This window comes from Halyomorpha halys, unplaced genomic scaffold (assembly GCF_000696795.3).
Source record: "Halyomorpha halys isolate HHAL.00 unplaced genomic scaffold, Hhal_1.1 Scaffold223.1, whole genome shotgun sequence".
NCBI lineage: Eukaryota > Metazoa > Arthropoda > Insecta > Hemiptera > Pentatomidae > Halyomorpha > Halyomorpha halys.
Window position 1 is genome coordinate 1,187,320 of NW_027115445.1, and position 19,298 is coordinate 1,206,617.

At 28.9% G+C, this 19,298-nt stretch overlaps 1 protein-coding gene across 1 annotated transcript; it reads left to right on the plus strand.

The window, feature by feature from the left end:
• Positions 1-1,685: 1,685 nt before the first annotated feature.
• Positions 1,686-17,694, plus strand: LOC106679839 (NAD(P) transhydrogenase, mitochondrial). The gene is made up of 20 exons (XM_067052477.1): positions 1,686-1,827; positions 3,407-3,570; positions 3,650-3,804; positions 3,890-4,030; positions 4,123-4,245; positions 4,731-4,922; positions 5,129-5,280; positions 5,833-6,037; positions 7,146-7,349; positions 7,584-7,810; positions 8,986-9,074; positions 9,151-9,349; positions 9,782-9,948; positions 10,236-10,373; positions 11,826-12,046; positions 13,150-13,301; positions 13,379-13,538; positions 13,632-13,736; positions 15,182-15,393; positions 17,387-17,694. Exons 1-20 carry the CDS (start codon positions 1,825-1,827, stop codon positions 17,546-17,548), a joined length of 3,171 nt encoding a protein of 1,056 aa, XP_066908578.1. The 5' UTR covers positions 1,686-1,824; the 3' UTR covers positions 17,549-17,694.
• The last annotated feature ends 1,604 nt before the right edge of the window (positions 17,695-19,298 follow it).

The window sequence follows — 19,298 nt, forward strand, 5'->3', positions numbered from 1 at the left end:
AAATATAACTGTATTTTATTTTTTTAACTGTATTATTCAAAAAGGAACTTTAACAGTATTTATAATTTTAATAGAAAATATAACTAAAGATAATACTCGTATAATGTTGTTTCTTTTAAATTATTTATTTTGAATGATAATCATTTATTTTCAAGCATTATTATAAAATGTTGGAAATTTATGAGATTGATAAAAGTGTTCGATATTGAAAATGGCTTAATACATTATTTAGAACTAACCACTTATATGAAAACGAAGCTAATTAAATAATTTATTAAGGGATCATAATTAGTTTTTTTGTTGTAATGTAAACATGTACCCAGAAAAAAAAATCACCAATTCAATTTTCCAACGCCTGGAGCTCATGAGGCTCATTTTAGTTTGTATTTACTTTTTTCGATTCTTGCTCAATCACCTTTTAATTTAAAATCCTATTTCAAAAGTAATTATTTTATGATACAATCTCGCTAATTCCGTGACTTATTTTTCTTTTTTGAAACCTCAAACATCGAAATACTTGCCTCAAAATATAGGAATTGTTTTAAAACGTTACAAAAAGCAATGTAGGCGAAAGTCTTAAAAGTTTGACTTTGGCTATTGATTATTTCATTTTTAAGATAGGGATTTGAAACTTTGTCAATAATATGTCGTAGTATTTCTCTTAATAGTTGGTTCATTTCATAATAAAAATTTTAATTTAATAATTAATTTTATAACGAAATATTTTTTCGAAAAATGTTTTCAAAACGTTTTCGAGGTATAGGTGAATATCAACAAAAAGAGCACAAATTTGGAAAAATTATGAAAAACAGGTATTTTCTGACAGATATTTTTCTGGGAACCTGAAAAATATCTGTCAGAAAACCTCAGATTCGTGTTCAGCCACCAAAAAACCCAGGGTGCTTAAATTTTTTAAATTAAAATTCATATATAGCTTAGACTAAACTAATAAATAATTCCAGATTAATGAGATAAGCACTTGATAGAACTATTTTCAATCCTCCCGTACTGTGCTTTTGTTCTGTTCTGTAACTAAGCAATTATTACTGACATTTGATAGCTGTCAGCCATCAACCAATCATACCATCGATTGTACAAGCTCAAAGACATATCGGTCACTCTGAGGATACCTTGATTAATAAGACATAGAGAGTTAGACGCGTGCTTTAAATATAGAAACAGTAAAAATTTACGAATCTGAGTTTATATTATTAATATTAATCGCTCTTGGTGGGATAATTAGAAAGCAAAAAGGTCATCACCACTAAGTACTGAGATATTGGCAAAGGACACAATATTCTAGAGTATGATGCTAATACTGTTTTATATTTCATAGCAAATCATTAAAGGATAAGACTGTCAGGGCAGCGGTCGAAAAAGGTACTCTAGCAGGTAAAAACGTTTTTTAGGAAACCAAATTTATTACGGTCAACCAATAAGCTTCCAACACCGAACAACAAGTAATAGCGCACTTTGAGACATTATACCTTAATAAAATAAAATTAATTATCATAGAATTGTAAAATATTTTCTTTGATTCTATGAATTATTATTTAATTATCATATGTAATTAATTATAAGTTAAGCGTAAGAAGTATGTTAGTTACAATCGTAGGCTTGTTGATTGGGACAAGGATGGAGACGCATGCTCCCTTGGCACCGACTCCCGGGTCAGTACCTCTCCTGTCGCGCGTGGGAGAGGAGGTACCTTAGTTTTGTTTATTTAGTGCCGGTGCTGTCTCGTTTTTGTTGTTTTTTGTTTAGATATAGTGAAAAATTAAATTTTGAACTTAATTTATCAGAGTGCAACACTTATTCACAAAAATGGTAAGTGGTATTTTCTTAATTTATTTGTAAACATAAGCCGAATTAGTAAAACAACTCGACACTAATTTACATTAATTACTTCATTGTTAATCATCGTTATTTAAAATGTCTTTATATTTATTTGTTACTAGTTGTGCTATATAATTTATTAATATATTTTTTTCTTTGATTATAAAATTTACTGATTTTGGCGAGGTTATCACTGTTATCATAATAAACAAAGATTATGCAAATTATCATTTGTATAATTTGACTTATAAATTTTCATTTATATATGGATTATTTGTATTTCTTAATATCTTATGTTGTACAATTTAAAATTCTTGTGATTGTTGGAAATATAATAGCATTATCTAAAATTAATATCAAGAGAAATATTTGATCAAACTAATCTTTCTTATATTTAAATACCTCATTTTTTATAGAATTTTTTTGAGATCATCAATAACATGATCCCCTCTAGGAATGCTAAATTTAGGTAGATTTTGTTTCTGAATAATTCTGATAGACACTTATTTTAAATTTCAAAACCAATATCATATTTTATTATTTTTATATACACAAAGAACACATAAATTTATGCTTTTAGCTAATAAATCATCCATTAATAATTAATCTGTGATTATGGAATCTCTCTTGTTAATATCCAAATAATTCTTAAGAAAAGTATAAAATAAGTCACTTTTATTTTGCTAATAGCTGCTACACATCTGATTTTACCAACTAATTATAATTTTAGTATTTAATTTCAATATAATTTTAAGTTTGCATAAATTTTAAACTACTTCATAATTAATAAAATTATTTGCTTATTATTGAAATATTTTTTTTTTTATTGTGTGTTTTTATTTTATTATTATTTATAGTAAAAATTTCCATAAAGAAGTAGATAAATTAAATTACTCAAGTTATATTCTTGTTTTAATACATTTTTCAGCTCATTAAATACTTTTTCATTTTTTTTTTTTTTTTTACAGTGTTCCAAATTTGTTTTAGGAAATCCTCAATAGTAAAAATAATACAACAAAATAAACAAAAATCATTTATTATGAATGAAGTACTAATGATCATTAATAAGGTGTTAATGTGCTCAAATTAATGCTATATGCAAGCATCTAACTAGAAATCACATTCAGATGATCATTTTTAAAACTCGTGACAATATCTAAGATATGAATTTGTTTAAATATTTTTTTAAAACAAAAAAGTTATAGATCTCTTATATTGTTTCCTAAAATTTTATTGTGTTTTTCCTATTGTTGGCATTTGTTTCTGTTTTCTCCTGTACAATGGAATAAAAAAAGTTTTATGTTTCTACTATCTTACAAAATTAAAATAAATTCCTGAAACTTTTCCTAAACAAATAAGATATATAAAATATGTTGGTGAGGTATATTACGGGAATATATTCTATATTATGATTAGTGGTTAATTGTTACTATCATTTATTACTAATGAATTAATTATTTAGTGGTTCAGAATTTCTTTATCTTGCTAGATATTAATTTCAATTTCAATTTTTTAAAAAAGATTCTTATTTAATGTTGATATAATTTTTTTTATTTTGTTTTTACTCTAGTTTAACCTGCAAATAGCCGTTTCCAGGCATTGTAAGTATATGATATTAAAGCGCCGGCTACATATGTCTCCAGTTCTAAAAAATGAGAATAATAAACCTCTGGGAGTGGCTACAAGCAGCGTTAAGATTGGTGTACCTAAAGAAATATGGAAAGAAGAAAGAAGGTATATTATAAAATTAACATATTTTTTTTTTTATTGGAAAAAAGGTTTTTGAATTTATTTTATTTTATTTGCTATTTAGGGTTGCCATTACTCCTAGTGTTGCTGCTACTTTAATAAAAAAAGGTTTTGAGGTTCAAATTGAAGAAGGTGCTGGAAATGGTGCTAAATTCCGGGACAATGATTATACAGCTATCGGTGCTAAGATTGGTTCCAAAAAAGAAGTGTTTACTTCAGGTTGCTCAATTAACTTTTTATATTGTAACTATATAATGTTTGATGAATTATTTTTTCTAAAACAGATCCCAATTAATTTTTTCAGATGTGATTCTGAAAGTTCGACAGCCAATAGAATCAGAAGTAGAACTTTTCCAGTCGGGTTCTACACTAATATCATTTCTTTATCCTGGACAAAATAAACCTTTGGTTGACAAATTAGCTCAAAGAAAAATTAATGCTTTTGGTATTACACTTTGATGTATTTTTTCACTATTTTGGTTATTAATGGCTTTAATTTTGTATTGTTGTATTATTCTGAATTATTATTTTTGCTAGGTATGGACTGTATCCCTCGTATTTCTAGAGCCCAAGTATTTGATGCTCTTAGCTCTATGGCTAATATTTCAGGATATAGAGCTGTAGTTGAAGCAGCTAATCATTTTCCTAGATTTTTTGCAGGTAATAGAGTACACTATCAATTATAAAAGCTTTGATATATTAGTTTAATTTTTACATTTCCTTAATAATGTCAGAATTATGTTGTAAATGTACTTCTTTTGGAGATCAATATCATGTGAGTTATCAATGTTGGTTTAGAAATAAAAATAAAATTTAGTTGAAATTATTAAAATAAATCTATGTATCTGAGTAAGGTGTTTCTTTTTTATTTCTCATCTGTTAACTAAGGTTATTCCACATTAATTGAGCTTGTTGGAGAACCACGTTTAGATTTTGGGGCATATGAATTCATAAGAGAATTGATTTTGCTTCTTTTTTTAATTTAATTATTACTATAATGCTAAATTAATACAATTCGTTTTGTACAATTTGTAAATCATGCCAATAATATATTTGTTTTCATTGATTTTATCATAAAATTATTTTAATTCTGTCAAAATACTGTTTTGATTTTTAACTTTACTTAATTAATCATTTATAAACAGGGCAGATAACAGCTGCAGGCAAGGTACCACCCGCAAAAATTCTTGTTATCGGAGGTGGAGTAGCTGGCCTTGCTGCCATAGGGCAGGCTAGAAATATGGGCGCTATAGTGAGGGCATTTGATACCAGGTCTGCTGTCAAAGAACAGGTTGAATCAATGGGAGCTGAATTCTTAGAAATAAATATAAAGGCAAGTTTAAGTTTTATTTAGTGGTATAATGAATTATGATTAATAGTTAATTAATTTAATTAATTTGTTAATTATTTACTAATGTAACATTTCTCATTACTTTCTTTAAGTTGTCTATGATTATTAGTTTTATTTATATTTAAAAAATTTTAATAATTATCAGAATAAATCTTTATTTAATTTACACAATACTATCTTGTTAACAGGAAGAAGGTGCTACTGCAGGTGGGTATAGTAAAGAAATGTCTAAGGAGTTCATTGCAGCTGAAATGGCGTTGTTCGCTAAGCAAGCTAAAGATGTTGATGTCATAATTACAACTGCTTTAATTCCTGGAAGAAAAGCACCAGTTCTCATTTTGAAGGTTGGTTAACTGATTTTTTTTTTTTTTTTTCAGGTATAGATTAGAGATAGAAATTTGACAAAATATTTCCAGTAATGATTAAGAAATTGTTGCTTTTTTAAAATGTTAGCAGTTGTTATTTTCATCTATTTTATTTGTTCAGAAATGGATTAGTGATAAAAATATTTCCTGTAATAATTAGCAAATTGTTACTTATTCAAAATTCTATCACTCAAGTCATAATTCAGTTTTTAGCACAATTGATTTATGCAAATTGTTGAATTAATACTTTCTGTCGGAAACAATGCCTTACTCTTAGCTGCATGACTAAATCACAAAAGTATTATTATTTTTTTATTGGCAATACCATGAACAAATATAATAAAAGGATTTTTTATTCTGATTCTCTATTCTTACAGGAGAGGCATTGATCTTATCTTAATTTATCTGGAAATGTTATCTATCTCATCTGTTTTAAATATATTGCTATAACATACATACATGTTCCTAATTTGTTAGTAACTTTTTTAAATAAATATGAACTTGACTTGAAAAATTTTGTTTAATTTTTAGGAGCATATTGATTCAATGAAACCTGGCAGTGTAGTTGTCGATTTAGCTGCTGAAACTGGTGGAAATATTGAAACTATTAAACCTGGAGAAATTTACTCTTATAATGATGTAACTCATATTGGTCTAACAGATTTTCCTTCAAGACTCCCTACTCAAAGTTCTACACTCTATGGGAATAATATTTCTAAATTCTTGCTGTCAATGTGTATGTATTGTTCTTAGACTTACAAGAAATAACACTAAATTTAGCCAACTCGTTTTGAATACTTCAATTTATATAATGCATTTCCCTATTTCTATGCTATAGGGACTGTTAATAAAAAAAGTAGGAACTTAAACCATAGAATATACATGATAACCAGCTATTTATCAGCGTTCCATTGTCTAGTGCATTTCGATCTTTTGATAATATTAGTTATGTAAAAGATTTGTCTTTTATCTGAGGAAAGCTAGTTTCACTAGCCATAATAATGTTAGTTAGACATTGCTTTATTCATTATAAAATTAACACCCTGATTATCTTACATCTTACACTGACAATGGTTTATTGGAGTTTTATTCTTTTTATAGAGAGCAAAAATAAATAATTTAGATTCACTCAAAGCTTTGTTAACATGTGGACACTGTTGTTGGCCATTTTTGTTGCCATAGGTTGATTTTATTTTTTAAAATTTCTTCTTTGCCTTCATGGGATTAGGATAAAATAATTGCACTGATTCTAATTGATTGCATGATTCTATACATCCCTCCATTCTATTGCCCGACAACTCCAATATCCTACCCAACTGTATATTTTTACTTTTCCTGGAATTTTTCTGATAAGTAAGGTATATTATATTCTTCAGTATGTCTGATTTTTTTTTTTTTTTTTTTTTTTTTTTTAGAAAATATAATTAATATCTCTTGTTCAATTTTATTGATTGTTGATTGAAGTTTGGAACTTTTTAACAGATTTATAGTAGCAATCAAACAGAAAATATTGAAATTTATAATTCAACTTTTTTGTTTATTTTATTAAGTATGAATTTCCTTATTCATTTGTTATTATTATTTTTTTGGACAAAAAAAATAATAAAATTTCATCGGAGAGTGTTAAAAATTTATATATGTTAAGTGGTAGACTTACATGCTACTATTAACATTCTACTTGTTTGTTGTTTAATTTTCTGTGCCAAACTAAAGTCGGATTGTGTGTAAATTGTAAACCAATGCTTGGCAATGAAATTGAGTAAGTTAAATTTATTTACATAATCATCATCATAACAAGTTATATATATTTTTTAATTTTATATTATTTTCTGTTTTCATTTAAGGTCCAAAGGATCATTTTTATATTGATCTAGAAGATGAAGTTGTCAGAGGAGCTATGGTATTAAATAAAGGTGAAATGATGTGGCCACCTCCCCCACTCGCCGTACAAGCTACGCCTCCGCCACCAAAAGTGACCACAGCAATTGCAAAAGTGGAACCTAATCCTTTCCTTGCTACGAGTAAAGAAGTTATGCTTTATACAGCAGGTAAATATTGTCAAGATTTCAGAATTAAAGAAATGTCATGAATTTTCGATAATGCATGAATTTTGGAGCATTTGAACAATTTTAATTGTTGGAAATTTTAATTAATTTTCTAACTGAGTTGATTTGATGTATATTAGAGTAGATATGTTTATCAGCTCATAATTTATCTTGAATATAATTAAAATTCGGTTTAGAAAATAAAATTAATTTATGATGTCTTGTTTTTTCTGTTAGGATTATCAAGTGTTTTGGCATTGGGTTATGCAGCTCCGAATCCCGAATTTTCTGCAATGGCTTCAACTTTTGCTCTAGCTGGTATGGTTGGCTACCATACTGTGTGGGGTGTAACTCCTGCCTTACATTCACCTTTGATGTCCGTTACAAATGCTATTTCAGGAATAACTGCTGTTGGTGGGCTTCTTCTCATGGGTGGTGGTTACTATCCTACCAATCCAGTTGAGGTATGTTTATATAGACCATAACATGATGAAGTTAGTAAGAACAGCACTATATTGCACAGGATAGGGTTTAATTAATTTTATTGCTAGCCCTCAAAATCAATCTCGATTTTCTCTTGTTCAAAACTAATTGTAACCTGTAGACATCTTGCCTATCCTTTCCTAGTAGAAGTTGTTGTAAACAAAATAACTCAGCTACAAAAGTAACCTTTCCTCAGCAACAATAAATATACATAAGCAATGAGTACACCAGTAGTTCCCAACCAGTGGTATGCAGAGGTTCTGGAAAGATATATTTTAACTTATTGTTAAAACTGCGTTATTATTAACATTTCTTGATATTTTAGTATAGTAAAAAGATTCTCTTACAATTAAATGCCCTATAAAAGTGCCTCAAAATGCACTTTTAACTAATCTAATTTTTAAACATTTTCGTGAGGACACTCAAGTCAGAAGTGGAGGTATTCTGCATATGCTTCAATCAATCCAATTGAAAATAGCATCCAGGAACATTAGAAGAACATACTAACCTTGAAGTAGGATAGAGCATTGCTAATCTTAAGACTTATAAGTCCTTAGGAATTGATAGCAGAAATAATAAAGTTTGTAGGAGAGTTTATTTATTACTAGAGGTCTCGATTAGAAAGGTGATACCATTAGAATGTATGGTACAATGGACTCCCACCATTAGAGTCCTATACTGCCTAACCATGGTTGGGGGTCAAAGTTTTTCATTTTGTGGCACCGCCACTCAATGAAAACAGTCAACACCCCAGGCCGGATTCAAACCGGCACCGCCAATAGACATCAAATTGGTAAGAGGTCAAACATCAAATGGTAAGACTGTGTATTAACCACTGAGCTACGGGTGGCCCAATGTCATCTTAACTATTTATTCAACAAGTGTTCAATAGGTCCTATATCTGGACTACACAATGGCTTTTCTAACAATCAAATAGATGTGTTTTCCTGATATCGTGAAAGGGTTACCACCTTTTGCTTCTCAATTTATAAATAAACAATACCTTGACAGGCCACCTGATCCATTTAATTATTTTATTTTTATGCAGTCCATGAATATAGTCAATGGCTATGTTTTTGAGTATCCTAAATTTTAATCTTAAACCATAATCTTATATTCTATAAAAATATATTTAACTTGTACAACTAAATTTCAGATGCTAGCTGCCGCTGCTGCTTTTATTTCCTTCATTAATGTGTTTGGAGGATTTATTGTTACTAAGAGGATGTTGGATATGTTCAGAAGGTAGGTATTTTTAAAATTTAAATATTTTATTTGTACAAAAAAATACATTTTAATAACTCTATAAATTGCTTTAAAGGCCAGGAGACCCACCAGATTATAACAGCCTTTATTTGGTACCGGGTGGTGCGTTATTAGGTGGATATGCACTTGGTGCCTTATACGCCTACCCTGAAATTCACCACATGACATCTTTGGCGGCTTCTCTGTGTTGTGTTGGTGCCCTTGCAGGTCTTAGCTCTCAAACTTCAGCTAGAGCAGGGAATAATTTAGGCATTGTAAGTACTTTTAACTTTAACATTATGGAGTACAATCTACTTAAATGTAGGGTAATGTTAAGAAGTGGTTTAGTAAAACCTCGACTAGCCAGAATAAACAAATAAGTAAATATCTGACCAGAAATAGTCTAAAACTTATTATATGCAGTTAATTCTGGTGAATTTTGTTTCCTCAAGTCAGATAATTCATTTGACAATAAACCAATTTTGAAAATCTTTTAAAAAACATTCTTACTTGCAGCACAGAATCAATGTGTGTCTAAATCTTTCTGTAATTGAGTGTACCAATATGATCATTTTCAGGAAATAATATGGTGTACTTTTGTTTTGACTATCAACTAAATAAATATTTATGACAATTTTTAGTAGTGGCTTTTATTTTTAAAAAAGTAATTTAAAAAAATTAACTCATTCACTTATATATTTTTTAAGATTGGTGTTACTGGTGGAATTGCTGCTACCCTAGGGTACTTGGGCCCTGATGTTGCCACATTAATGCAAATGGGAGCCTGCGTGGGAGTCGGTGGCCTCATTGGTTCCTTAGTTGCTAAGAAAATACAGATTACTGATTTACCTCAACTGGTTGCAGCTTTCCACAGGTATTTTTTTATTCAGAATTTAGTAAAAAAAAAATTCATTACCTGACTAAAATTTAAAAAAAAAATTTTTTCCTTATAGCCACTTTTTGGAAACCTAGCTTTGTTAATACCTTCTAATCACATTGTAACAAATATCCACTTTACTTAGTTTTATTATTATGATAATTTAACTTCTATGTATTGGCATAATTATTTCTCTTATATCTATATTATTACTTTGTTTGAAAAATGTCATAAATTATAATTTATTTAATTAATTACCTAGAACTTTAAATGGTTGATTATAGCTTGGTTGGATTGGCTGCTGTTCTGACATGTGCTGCTACGTTTATTCATGATTTTCCTACCTTGGCTACTGACCCGGCTGCAGAAGTTATTAAGACAGCACTATTTTTGGGAACAGTTATTGGAGGTGTAACATTCAGGTAATTCATGTTATAAAATGTATTTTATTTATTTTAAACATCTATTTGTTAATGATTACTAAATTAATACAGTTATTCCTTAATTCAAAAAATTAACAGTCATTCCCTTTTTTTTCTACTCCACAGTAAGTAGGCTATTATGCCATTCTCTCTCTCAGAGCCCAATTTAAGTAGCTTTAGCCTTGATTTAATTTGCATCTTGTTTTATATTCCTTCAGCCTATCACATCAAAATATGGTATCTATCTCTATCATCCATATTGTATAAGAGGGCAAGTCGGTGAGTCTTCAATACTTTTCTGATGGAGGTATTTTTGATAATTTTCTGTCATTAGACATAAATAAGCCACTCTCTCAACTCTACTAAGATTGCTTGAGATTCGTTCATTCTTATTCAATAGGATCTCCCAATCCTTACCTTCCACTTGGACTTTGTTATTCCTTAATTGGATATAGCCTTATTGAATGGAAAATGGACACAGTTATTCCTCAATTCTCCACCATTACTCCACCCACTTCATATGAAAAAAGTCTTTGAAATCACTGACACACTATCACTATGATTGGAACAGGCATCTGCCATTAATTAATAATGAGCCTTCAATATATGAATTTATTTCAAATTTCATCCCAACAAACTATGACAGACTCGAAAGTACGAGTTAGAAACTAACATAATTTCTGAATACAATTCAAGCCACTGATATTGACAGACAACGCAAATATGTAGTTTATACTTTATCTTTGATCAGTTCTTTTCAGAGATATTTATAATCTGATCAAGAAAACCATACTTTGTGAAATTAAAAAAAAATATTGAAGGCAGAATTTTCAAGTATTACAATGTAAGAGAAAAACTAATTGAAAATGTCTTTCAACTTCTTGTATTTTTTTCTCAATTTTTTTCTGTTATATTCTTTGCATTTTTGAATGTTTAACAATAAAGTTACGAATTCAAGAATAGTGTAAAAAAGCTGTGCCACAAACTAGGCATGTTTTTTGTATACTAGATGCATTTGGATGTTTGTATAATCAAGCAAGATTTCTGTTGTACAAATGAGGTTACAATAAACAATAATAATAATAAAAAATATATATAAACATTCATATATTTACATTTTTTACGAATCTTGGTATCAATCAACTTAATTGTTTATTGGGAATTTTATATTTTGCTCTAGCATTCAATTCCACAAAATTTACTTCTTAAAAGACCCTTCAATTTTTATTATTCTATAATTATCAATTTGTAGTTAAATGGCACATTCATGTAATTTTATCTAATCACAATTAAAACTATTCATTGTGATACTAGATTATTCACTGAGAATTTTTAGCTAAAAAACTATTGCTTGTGGAACAAACATTCTTTACTGAATTAATTCATGAAACAAATTCATTATAACTTAAATATTATTGATATGAACTAATTAACTATTTGTTTTCTTTTTAGTGGATCACTTGTGGCTTATGGAAAACTCCAAGGCTTATTGAATTCTTCTCCTCTTCTTTTACCTGGACGTCATGCTATGAATGCATCCTTGCTAGCTCTTAATGCTGCTGCAATGGGATATTTTTTTATTGATGGAAGCCTTACTGGAGGGTTAGCCAGTTTAGGAGCAGCTACAGCATTATCCACCACAATGGGAGCAACTCTTACTGCAGCCATAGGAGGTATAACTCATAAAGTCAATATCCATTGAAAAGATTTTTTTTTATGGCAGAGTTATAGGCAACCAAAGTATGTTTAACCAACAATTAAAATAGTTTTAAACCCTTCTTTGATCATAACTCAAGTAAATGAAAACTTTAGCAACTTTTGTATGGTTTGGTTTGTTTTATAGATGAACTGTTCATACTGCATTGCAATTTTTGATGAATTTAATGAAAATATTTGACATTCCGCTGGAGGATCTTCTGACCTCCATCTGAGTTAATATGATATGAAATAAATTGCCACGGCTGGGCTTGAATCTGCTCCCATCTCTGGTAGTTAATAGAGCATCATTTTACCCACTGAGCTACACTATTCCCCAATCTCTAAAAACTTAGCTAGTATAGGCAAGGTACAGAAGCCAAAGTGATGTATCTGCAAATTTTGTTGTATTGGGTTTTGTAGCATTTTAAGGTGTCTTTTTTTATTCCCTTCACAATGCCAAAAAGACCTTTCTGAATATATGAAGTTACTAATTATTATTACATAAAATCCTTCATCATTTGAAGTATACAAAAATTAGAAATTAGCTGCTACCATAATTCAAATGCAATTTTCTGAGAACATTACAGAAATGCCACTTCATTGCGGCATTGCACTGACAATATGGTGATTGATAAAAATATTAAAATTATAAATTTGGGGCCATCCGTAGCTCAGATGGTTAGGCCTAGGTCTATCGTTCTGAGATCTGCAGGCTGTGCCAGTTCAAATCCGGCCTAGTGCATTGACTTTTTCATTAAGTGGCGGTCCCACAAAATGATAAATTTGAACCCCCACTATGGTTAGAATAGGTTGGTCACCTGTAGATAACTAGCAAATATCACTTTCGCTGTGGATTACCTTAAAAAAAAGAAAAAAATTACAATATTTCTTGAACAGTCCATATAGAATTTTTTTTTTCCGAAAATCAACTAATTCTTGCCAATTAGAATGAATTATCATTAAAGTTAAGGAACCCATAGTTAACATGGAGTGTATTTGTTCGTAAATAAAATTATTAATCAATGTTGATATCAACATAATTATTTATTTGTATTTAGTTTGATATTTTATGGTTTAGGTGCGGACATGCCTGTGGTAATAACTGTTTTAAACAGCTATTCTGGATGGGCTCTTTGTGCTGAAGGCTTCATGTTGAACAACAACCTCATGACCATTGTTGGTGCATTGATTGGGTCTTCTGGTGCAATTCTGTCATATATTATGTGCAAGGTAAAGCGGTATATTATAATTTAATTTTTGTGCCCATGAAATGATTGATAATGGAAATTAATAAAATCTATTTCTAGGCTATGAATAGATCACTTCCAAATGTCATATTAGGTGGCTATGGGACGTCATCTACTAAAGGTGGAAAGCCTATGGAAATTACTGGAACACATTCAGAGGTTACTGTTGATAATGTTGCTGAAATGATTTCCAATGCCAAAAATATAATTATAACTCCAGGTACTTAATTTTGTAATTCACCAAATAAATGTTTCCTTGAATATTAATTTTGTTTTCAAATAATATTTTAATTGTTTCAATAATTGTCTTTAGGTTATGGATTGTGTGTTGCCAAGGCTCAATATCCACTAGCAGAAATGGTTGATTTGTTAAAGTCTAAAGGGAAAAAAGTGCGCTTTGGAATACATCCTGTAGCTGGTACTTTCTATAATTTTCATCTTTCTTTATTTTAAGTAATCCATTCATCATTTTATCTTAGTTTAGTTGACCTGTTGCAATTATGATGAACAGGTTTCCTGCTAGACCTTGATCACAATCCTTAACATTGTTCAATATGATCAAACTCTTAAATCAGGAGTCATTTGAAAATTATCAGCAAGGTGGAAGGTGTAAATTTTTCACCTAGTATTATGTAGTTAGATATGGTTAGTAATGTTAGAAAAAAAAAGAAGGATTTTAACACATGAAGGGGCGGCAGGTATGGGAAAGCCAGGTAAGTCACTTTTTCTTTTTTTAAATTGAGTTTTTGGTATCAATGGATCCAGAATGAAAATGTGCATTCTTCCAGGGTATCATAATGAGGAAAAAAGTAAATTTTATTGGTCTGTTCCAACAACCACTTCTGACCATCTCCTTAGCATGCTGACAGGCGCAGTACACGTTTAGGAAGGGAAAAATTTGTACTATGCATGCTCCATACAGTCAGAAGTGGTTGTTGGAACATACCTTACGTATTGAATTAATTTTTTTGCTTTCTAACTGAATGGAAAATATACATATTTTCATTCTGAATTCGTTGATTCCAGTAATTCAATTACAAAAAAAAAAAAAAGTGATATCTGATTTGTTTTCCCTGTTCCTTCATATAAAAATTGTTGTTGATATATAAAATAATTACTTATTTAAGAATATATTAAAAATATTTGCATGATCTATAATTTCTATCTAAGAAATCTCGTTGCAAATGTCATTGATCTTTAGTATTAGGTTTTCATGACTTAATAATTTGGAGAATTTGATAATTTTAAACTTGATTCATGCATTTTGAGATTACAATAAAAAGGCTTATTTGAAAAATTAAGAGATGGTTATAATTGCATTTAACAAGGTATAAAATTGGTTGAACTGAATATTACCTGTACTCTCATTCAATTTTTGGTTTCGTCATAAGATAGGGGGTAACAAGATAACATATTGTTGAAATGCTGTGGTATAAAGAAATTAATATTTTATTACAAATAAACTTATATTTCCTATTAATAATCTTGGAGGAAGGAGTATGATGAAGGGGGTAAGCTGGCAGAAAATGTGAAGCCAAAAAGGAGGCCCTTATGTATCTTCAGGGGTGTGGCAGAGGAGTAAGGGAAAAGTACAAGCCAATCACTGACTACCTTCAGTTTCAGTTTAGATTACAATGGTGGACATTCCTACAAAGAAACTATTTGCCATAAAATATAAATTTCAAAGTTAATCTTTTGTATACTACATAAAATACCCAGGATCAGTTTATTTACTAACTGTTCAGTTTAATTAAGTGATTCATAGTATTTTGTGTGTGTGTGTGTGGCAATATTGTTAATGTTGGTAGTTAAAAATATTTCTGGATATTATTTTTCATGTTCATACATCTGTTATGATTCTAGGACGTATGCCAGGTCAACTTAATGTCCTGTTAGCTGAGGCCGGTGTTCCTTATGACGATGTCCTTGAAATGGAGGAAATAAATGATGATTTTTCTGAAACTGATCTCACTCTTGTAATTGGTGCTAATGATACTGTCAACAGCGCAGCTGAAGATGATCCTAACTCTATAATTGCAGGAATGCCTGTTCTTAGAGTATGGAATTCTGAACAGGTAAATTCTTTTTTACTAATAATTGTAATTTTTTTCTCTATATTTTCTCAGTTAATATAACTCCATTTAAGAATTTCCATTGACGAAAACCTCTTAATAGTGGACGCCTTTAATTAGTAATGTTTCCAGATTTGTCTGGTCCAGGTATAGATGTTGATATGAGTTATTTTCATTTTTTTTTTTCATAATTAGCTGTTCTGTTAGTTATATGTATTATTTATAACCACTGAAAGATGTGATGCTATTTAAGTCTGCCTAAAATATTTAAATTTTACTATCTAAAGTAAGAATTTATGAAAGAAGGAAAAAGCTTGAATCATTGATTTTAAATTTATTAAAGATAAGTTCTTGTAACATTTAGGACCAAGGTAATATAAAATATGTGGTCCTCCTGTTAAAGAAAAGTTGTCTATGTTACTAAAATGGTTTTCTTTCCATTTGCATTTTCTCGTGTTGAGGATCAGTATAATCCTACTTCTTGAACACTGATCCGAGAAAAAAAATTCTTATGTATGGCTCAGTAAAGAGGTTTAATTAATATCTGAAGCTGCCGGGGTGGCTAGAAAGTAAGACATATTGTGAACAATTTGGAGATACACTTCAAAAAGCTATATGGAGGTTATGAAGAAGACTGACAGACATTTAAAATTTTGGAAAAATAGGGTTTGAGTTTTGCCAATTTAATAGATGTACAAAGGAAAAAGTGCTACTGTATAAATTACTAAAGAAAAATTATACTGCATATAGTTACGATTAGTGAATGTGAGTTTGGATTTATTTTATTCTATTTTTTTTTAAAATTTTATGTAGTGATTCAGTTTCATCTATTTCAAAATAAACATTATTTACCTAAACTAATTGAAAATAATATAGAGTAAAATAATAAAACTGGAAACAACAATTTCCTGGCTGTAACACCAGCCTTGGTTCCCTAGTAGGTGGTTTTCTAATGAAACTTTATTTCCTGATAAACTTTAATGTTTTCTAAATATGAGACTGTTTAACTTTTGAATGAAACTTTAGTTTAGAAAACAGTTCTGGTATCAAACAATAATTTGTGGTGTCCATTAGAAAATGAGTATATTCTGGACCAGAAAAATGAGTGGAAAGGGAAAAGAAAAAATATATGATAAATGTATCCCTTTCCTTAAGGAACATTCCGCGAGGGTTTAGGGAGAAAAAATTTCAATGTGAGAGGCCTCTGGCTCAGAGCTCACAGAACTGTATCTAGCACAACTAGGAGCTTCATGGAGGTACTTGGATATTAAAGATGAAGCAAAAATGACAAAAACATAATCATAGACTCCCTGGAAATTATCCAATATCACATGCATGGTAACAGGTGATAGTGTTGTCTCAATGGAAGATGAAACATATTTTTTATTTATAATTTTATACATATTACATTTTGTAATTTTATATTTATTGCTTTTTAATATATATAATTATTAGTTTTTACATTTCTTATTTTTTTTTATTTATCACCCTTTATTTTTAAAGGTTTATAACTTTTTACAAACACCACTTATATATTTTTTACTTTTATTTTAATGTATTATTTTTTATATGCATGTATGTTGGGAATTATTTTACATTTAATGGAATATAATTGTGCACGTCCATGTAGGATTTTTTATATACATATATATATTTTCTATATTTAAAATGTTGACTATTTATTATAATGAGAGAGAATTAGATGTAGATGTATTGGTAAATAATAGAAGAAAAAAAAAATTAACATTATTATTAAAAATAAAAAATGAAAACAATATAGAAAAAGATTAAAGAACAAAAATAAATTCAGATATTACTATTATGAATTTTAATATTTACTGACTTTACCTATTTATTATAAGAATAATGAACATGAACTATTGTCCAACTAGTCTTAGTATGCTGTGTGTATACCATGTCAATGTAGTTGGGCGCCACTGCTTTTTGAAAAGTATTTCTCCCTTTCCTCCTTCATTATTATTATTTTTTTTTCTAGGTCATCGTTATGAAGCGTTCCTTAGGTGTTGGATATGCAGCAGTTGACAACCCTATATTCTATAAGCCAAATACTAGTATGCTTCTAGGAGATGCTAAAAAGACCTGTGATAGTCTTCTTAATAAAGTAAAACAGATTTACAATGAATCTCCCGCTGCATAAATCAAAACTAATAGATCTGTAAGTTTAGGCATTTCTTGTGGCATTTTATTAAATCTTAAGTGCCAATATCAATGGCTCTCAAACTAGTGAGCCCCACAAAACTAATTCTACCTTAGTTAATTGACATCACTTGTAATATTTTTTTTTTATGAGCTGATATTGTTATTGTAAGCCTTTATGATGAATTTCCTCAAATCAGCTAGACTTTTCTAAATACTTGAACTACTTTGTAGAGGTTTATTTATTGAACATTTTTTAAAACTTATTGCTTTTATATTGATGTGATCTATTTGTTTGCATTTAAAAATAACTCTGTTCCTTGTTTTTATATTCTCTCTTACTTTTTAAACCTGAGCCATTAGCATACATTCTTTTTTTTTTTCTTGTTGAACTGTTTGTAAATTTGATGAAGTCATCGGTTAGTTTGTCCTTGTATAAAATAGGTATGTTGTTAAAAGGTATGTATTGATTTTGCTGTTTGTTGGTTTGCATATATAGAAACATGTAATATCATTAATAACATCCACCATGTAATATCAGTGGTTAACTTTGTCTTGGCTTTACATGTTTACTTTTTATGCGGATATAAAACAATAGAAAAAATATTGTATCCAGTAAATTAAAGCCAGATTTACAATTGAATTTAATTGAATTGAACTGAAGTAAATGAAATTTCTCATTGTAATATAATGTCATTCAGTGGTTCAGAAGTGTGCCTTTATAAATATGTAGTTATTGGTGAGATTGTATAGTCATGAAAATTACCTTAAGAAACAAGATGAGACTGAGTATTTATGGCCTGTTAATTTTAGATAATATTCCAACCTTGTAACCATCTTTACAGAAGTAAAGGAATGTTTAAGTCAAATTTATGGAAATTAAATGGTGTGTCTGTTTTTAATGATTTTTGAAGTGTGGTGCTCTAAGATAAGTTTTGATGATTAAACTTTTTGGTTGCAAACTTTCTTTGTTAACTCATAGTATTTTTTATAAAGTATATATTTTTAACAGATTTATCTATTTTATTATCTATTGTTTATAGTACTTAATGATTTGTAAATTTTATTTGTGCCATCACTTAAATTACACCTCAGATCCATAAAAATGCTATATATTTTTTTTTAAGTTAAAAAAAATAGATAAGAAATTATTCAATTTTGGTGTTTAGTTTTACAGAAATTGTCAATGTTATGTAAAAATGATGAATTCAACCATTTTGAGGTAATTATCTTTTGTACTTTACCTTCTCCAGAAAATTATTTTTTGGATGAAAAATCTACAAAATGTTTGTATTTTTGAGAGCTTGGAACATTCTAGTTGTTTTAACACAGTTAATATCAATGACTATTTCTATTAAAAAAATATACCTAATCTGTTGAATTCAATCTTTTTACAGAGTACTGGCAAAATGTTTGTGTTTATTTTAAAAAGCTCACCTTACACATTAAATATTTTTTATATAAAACCAATCCTTTGTATTTTGTAATAGTTAACTACATTCCATATTTGTTATTTTGTTTCTTCAGTATGTAACTTGTAATTCATTTTTTAAAATATATGGATTTTTGAAAGTTTTATTTTATTTTTGTTTTCATTATACCTGAAATATGTTCATAATATCTTCTATTTCTTATAGATTGTAATCATAATGTTTTTATTCATCAAAAAGTTAAAAATGAAAATATTTAGTGGTAACATTTCAATTAGTGGATTATTTGCATACTTGTTAAGAATATGGTTTTATCAAAAC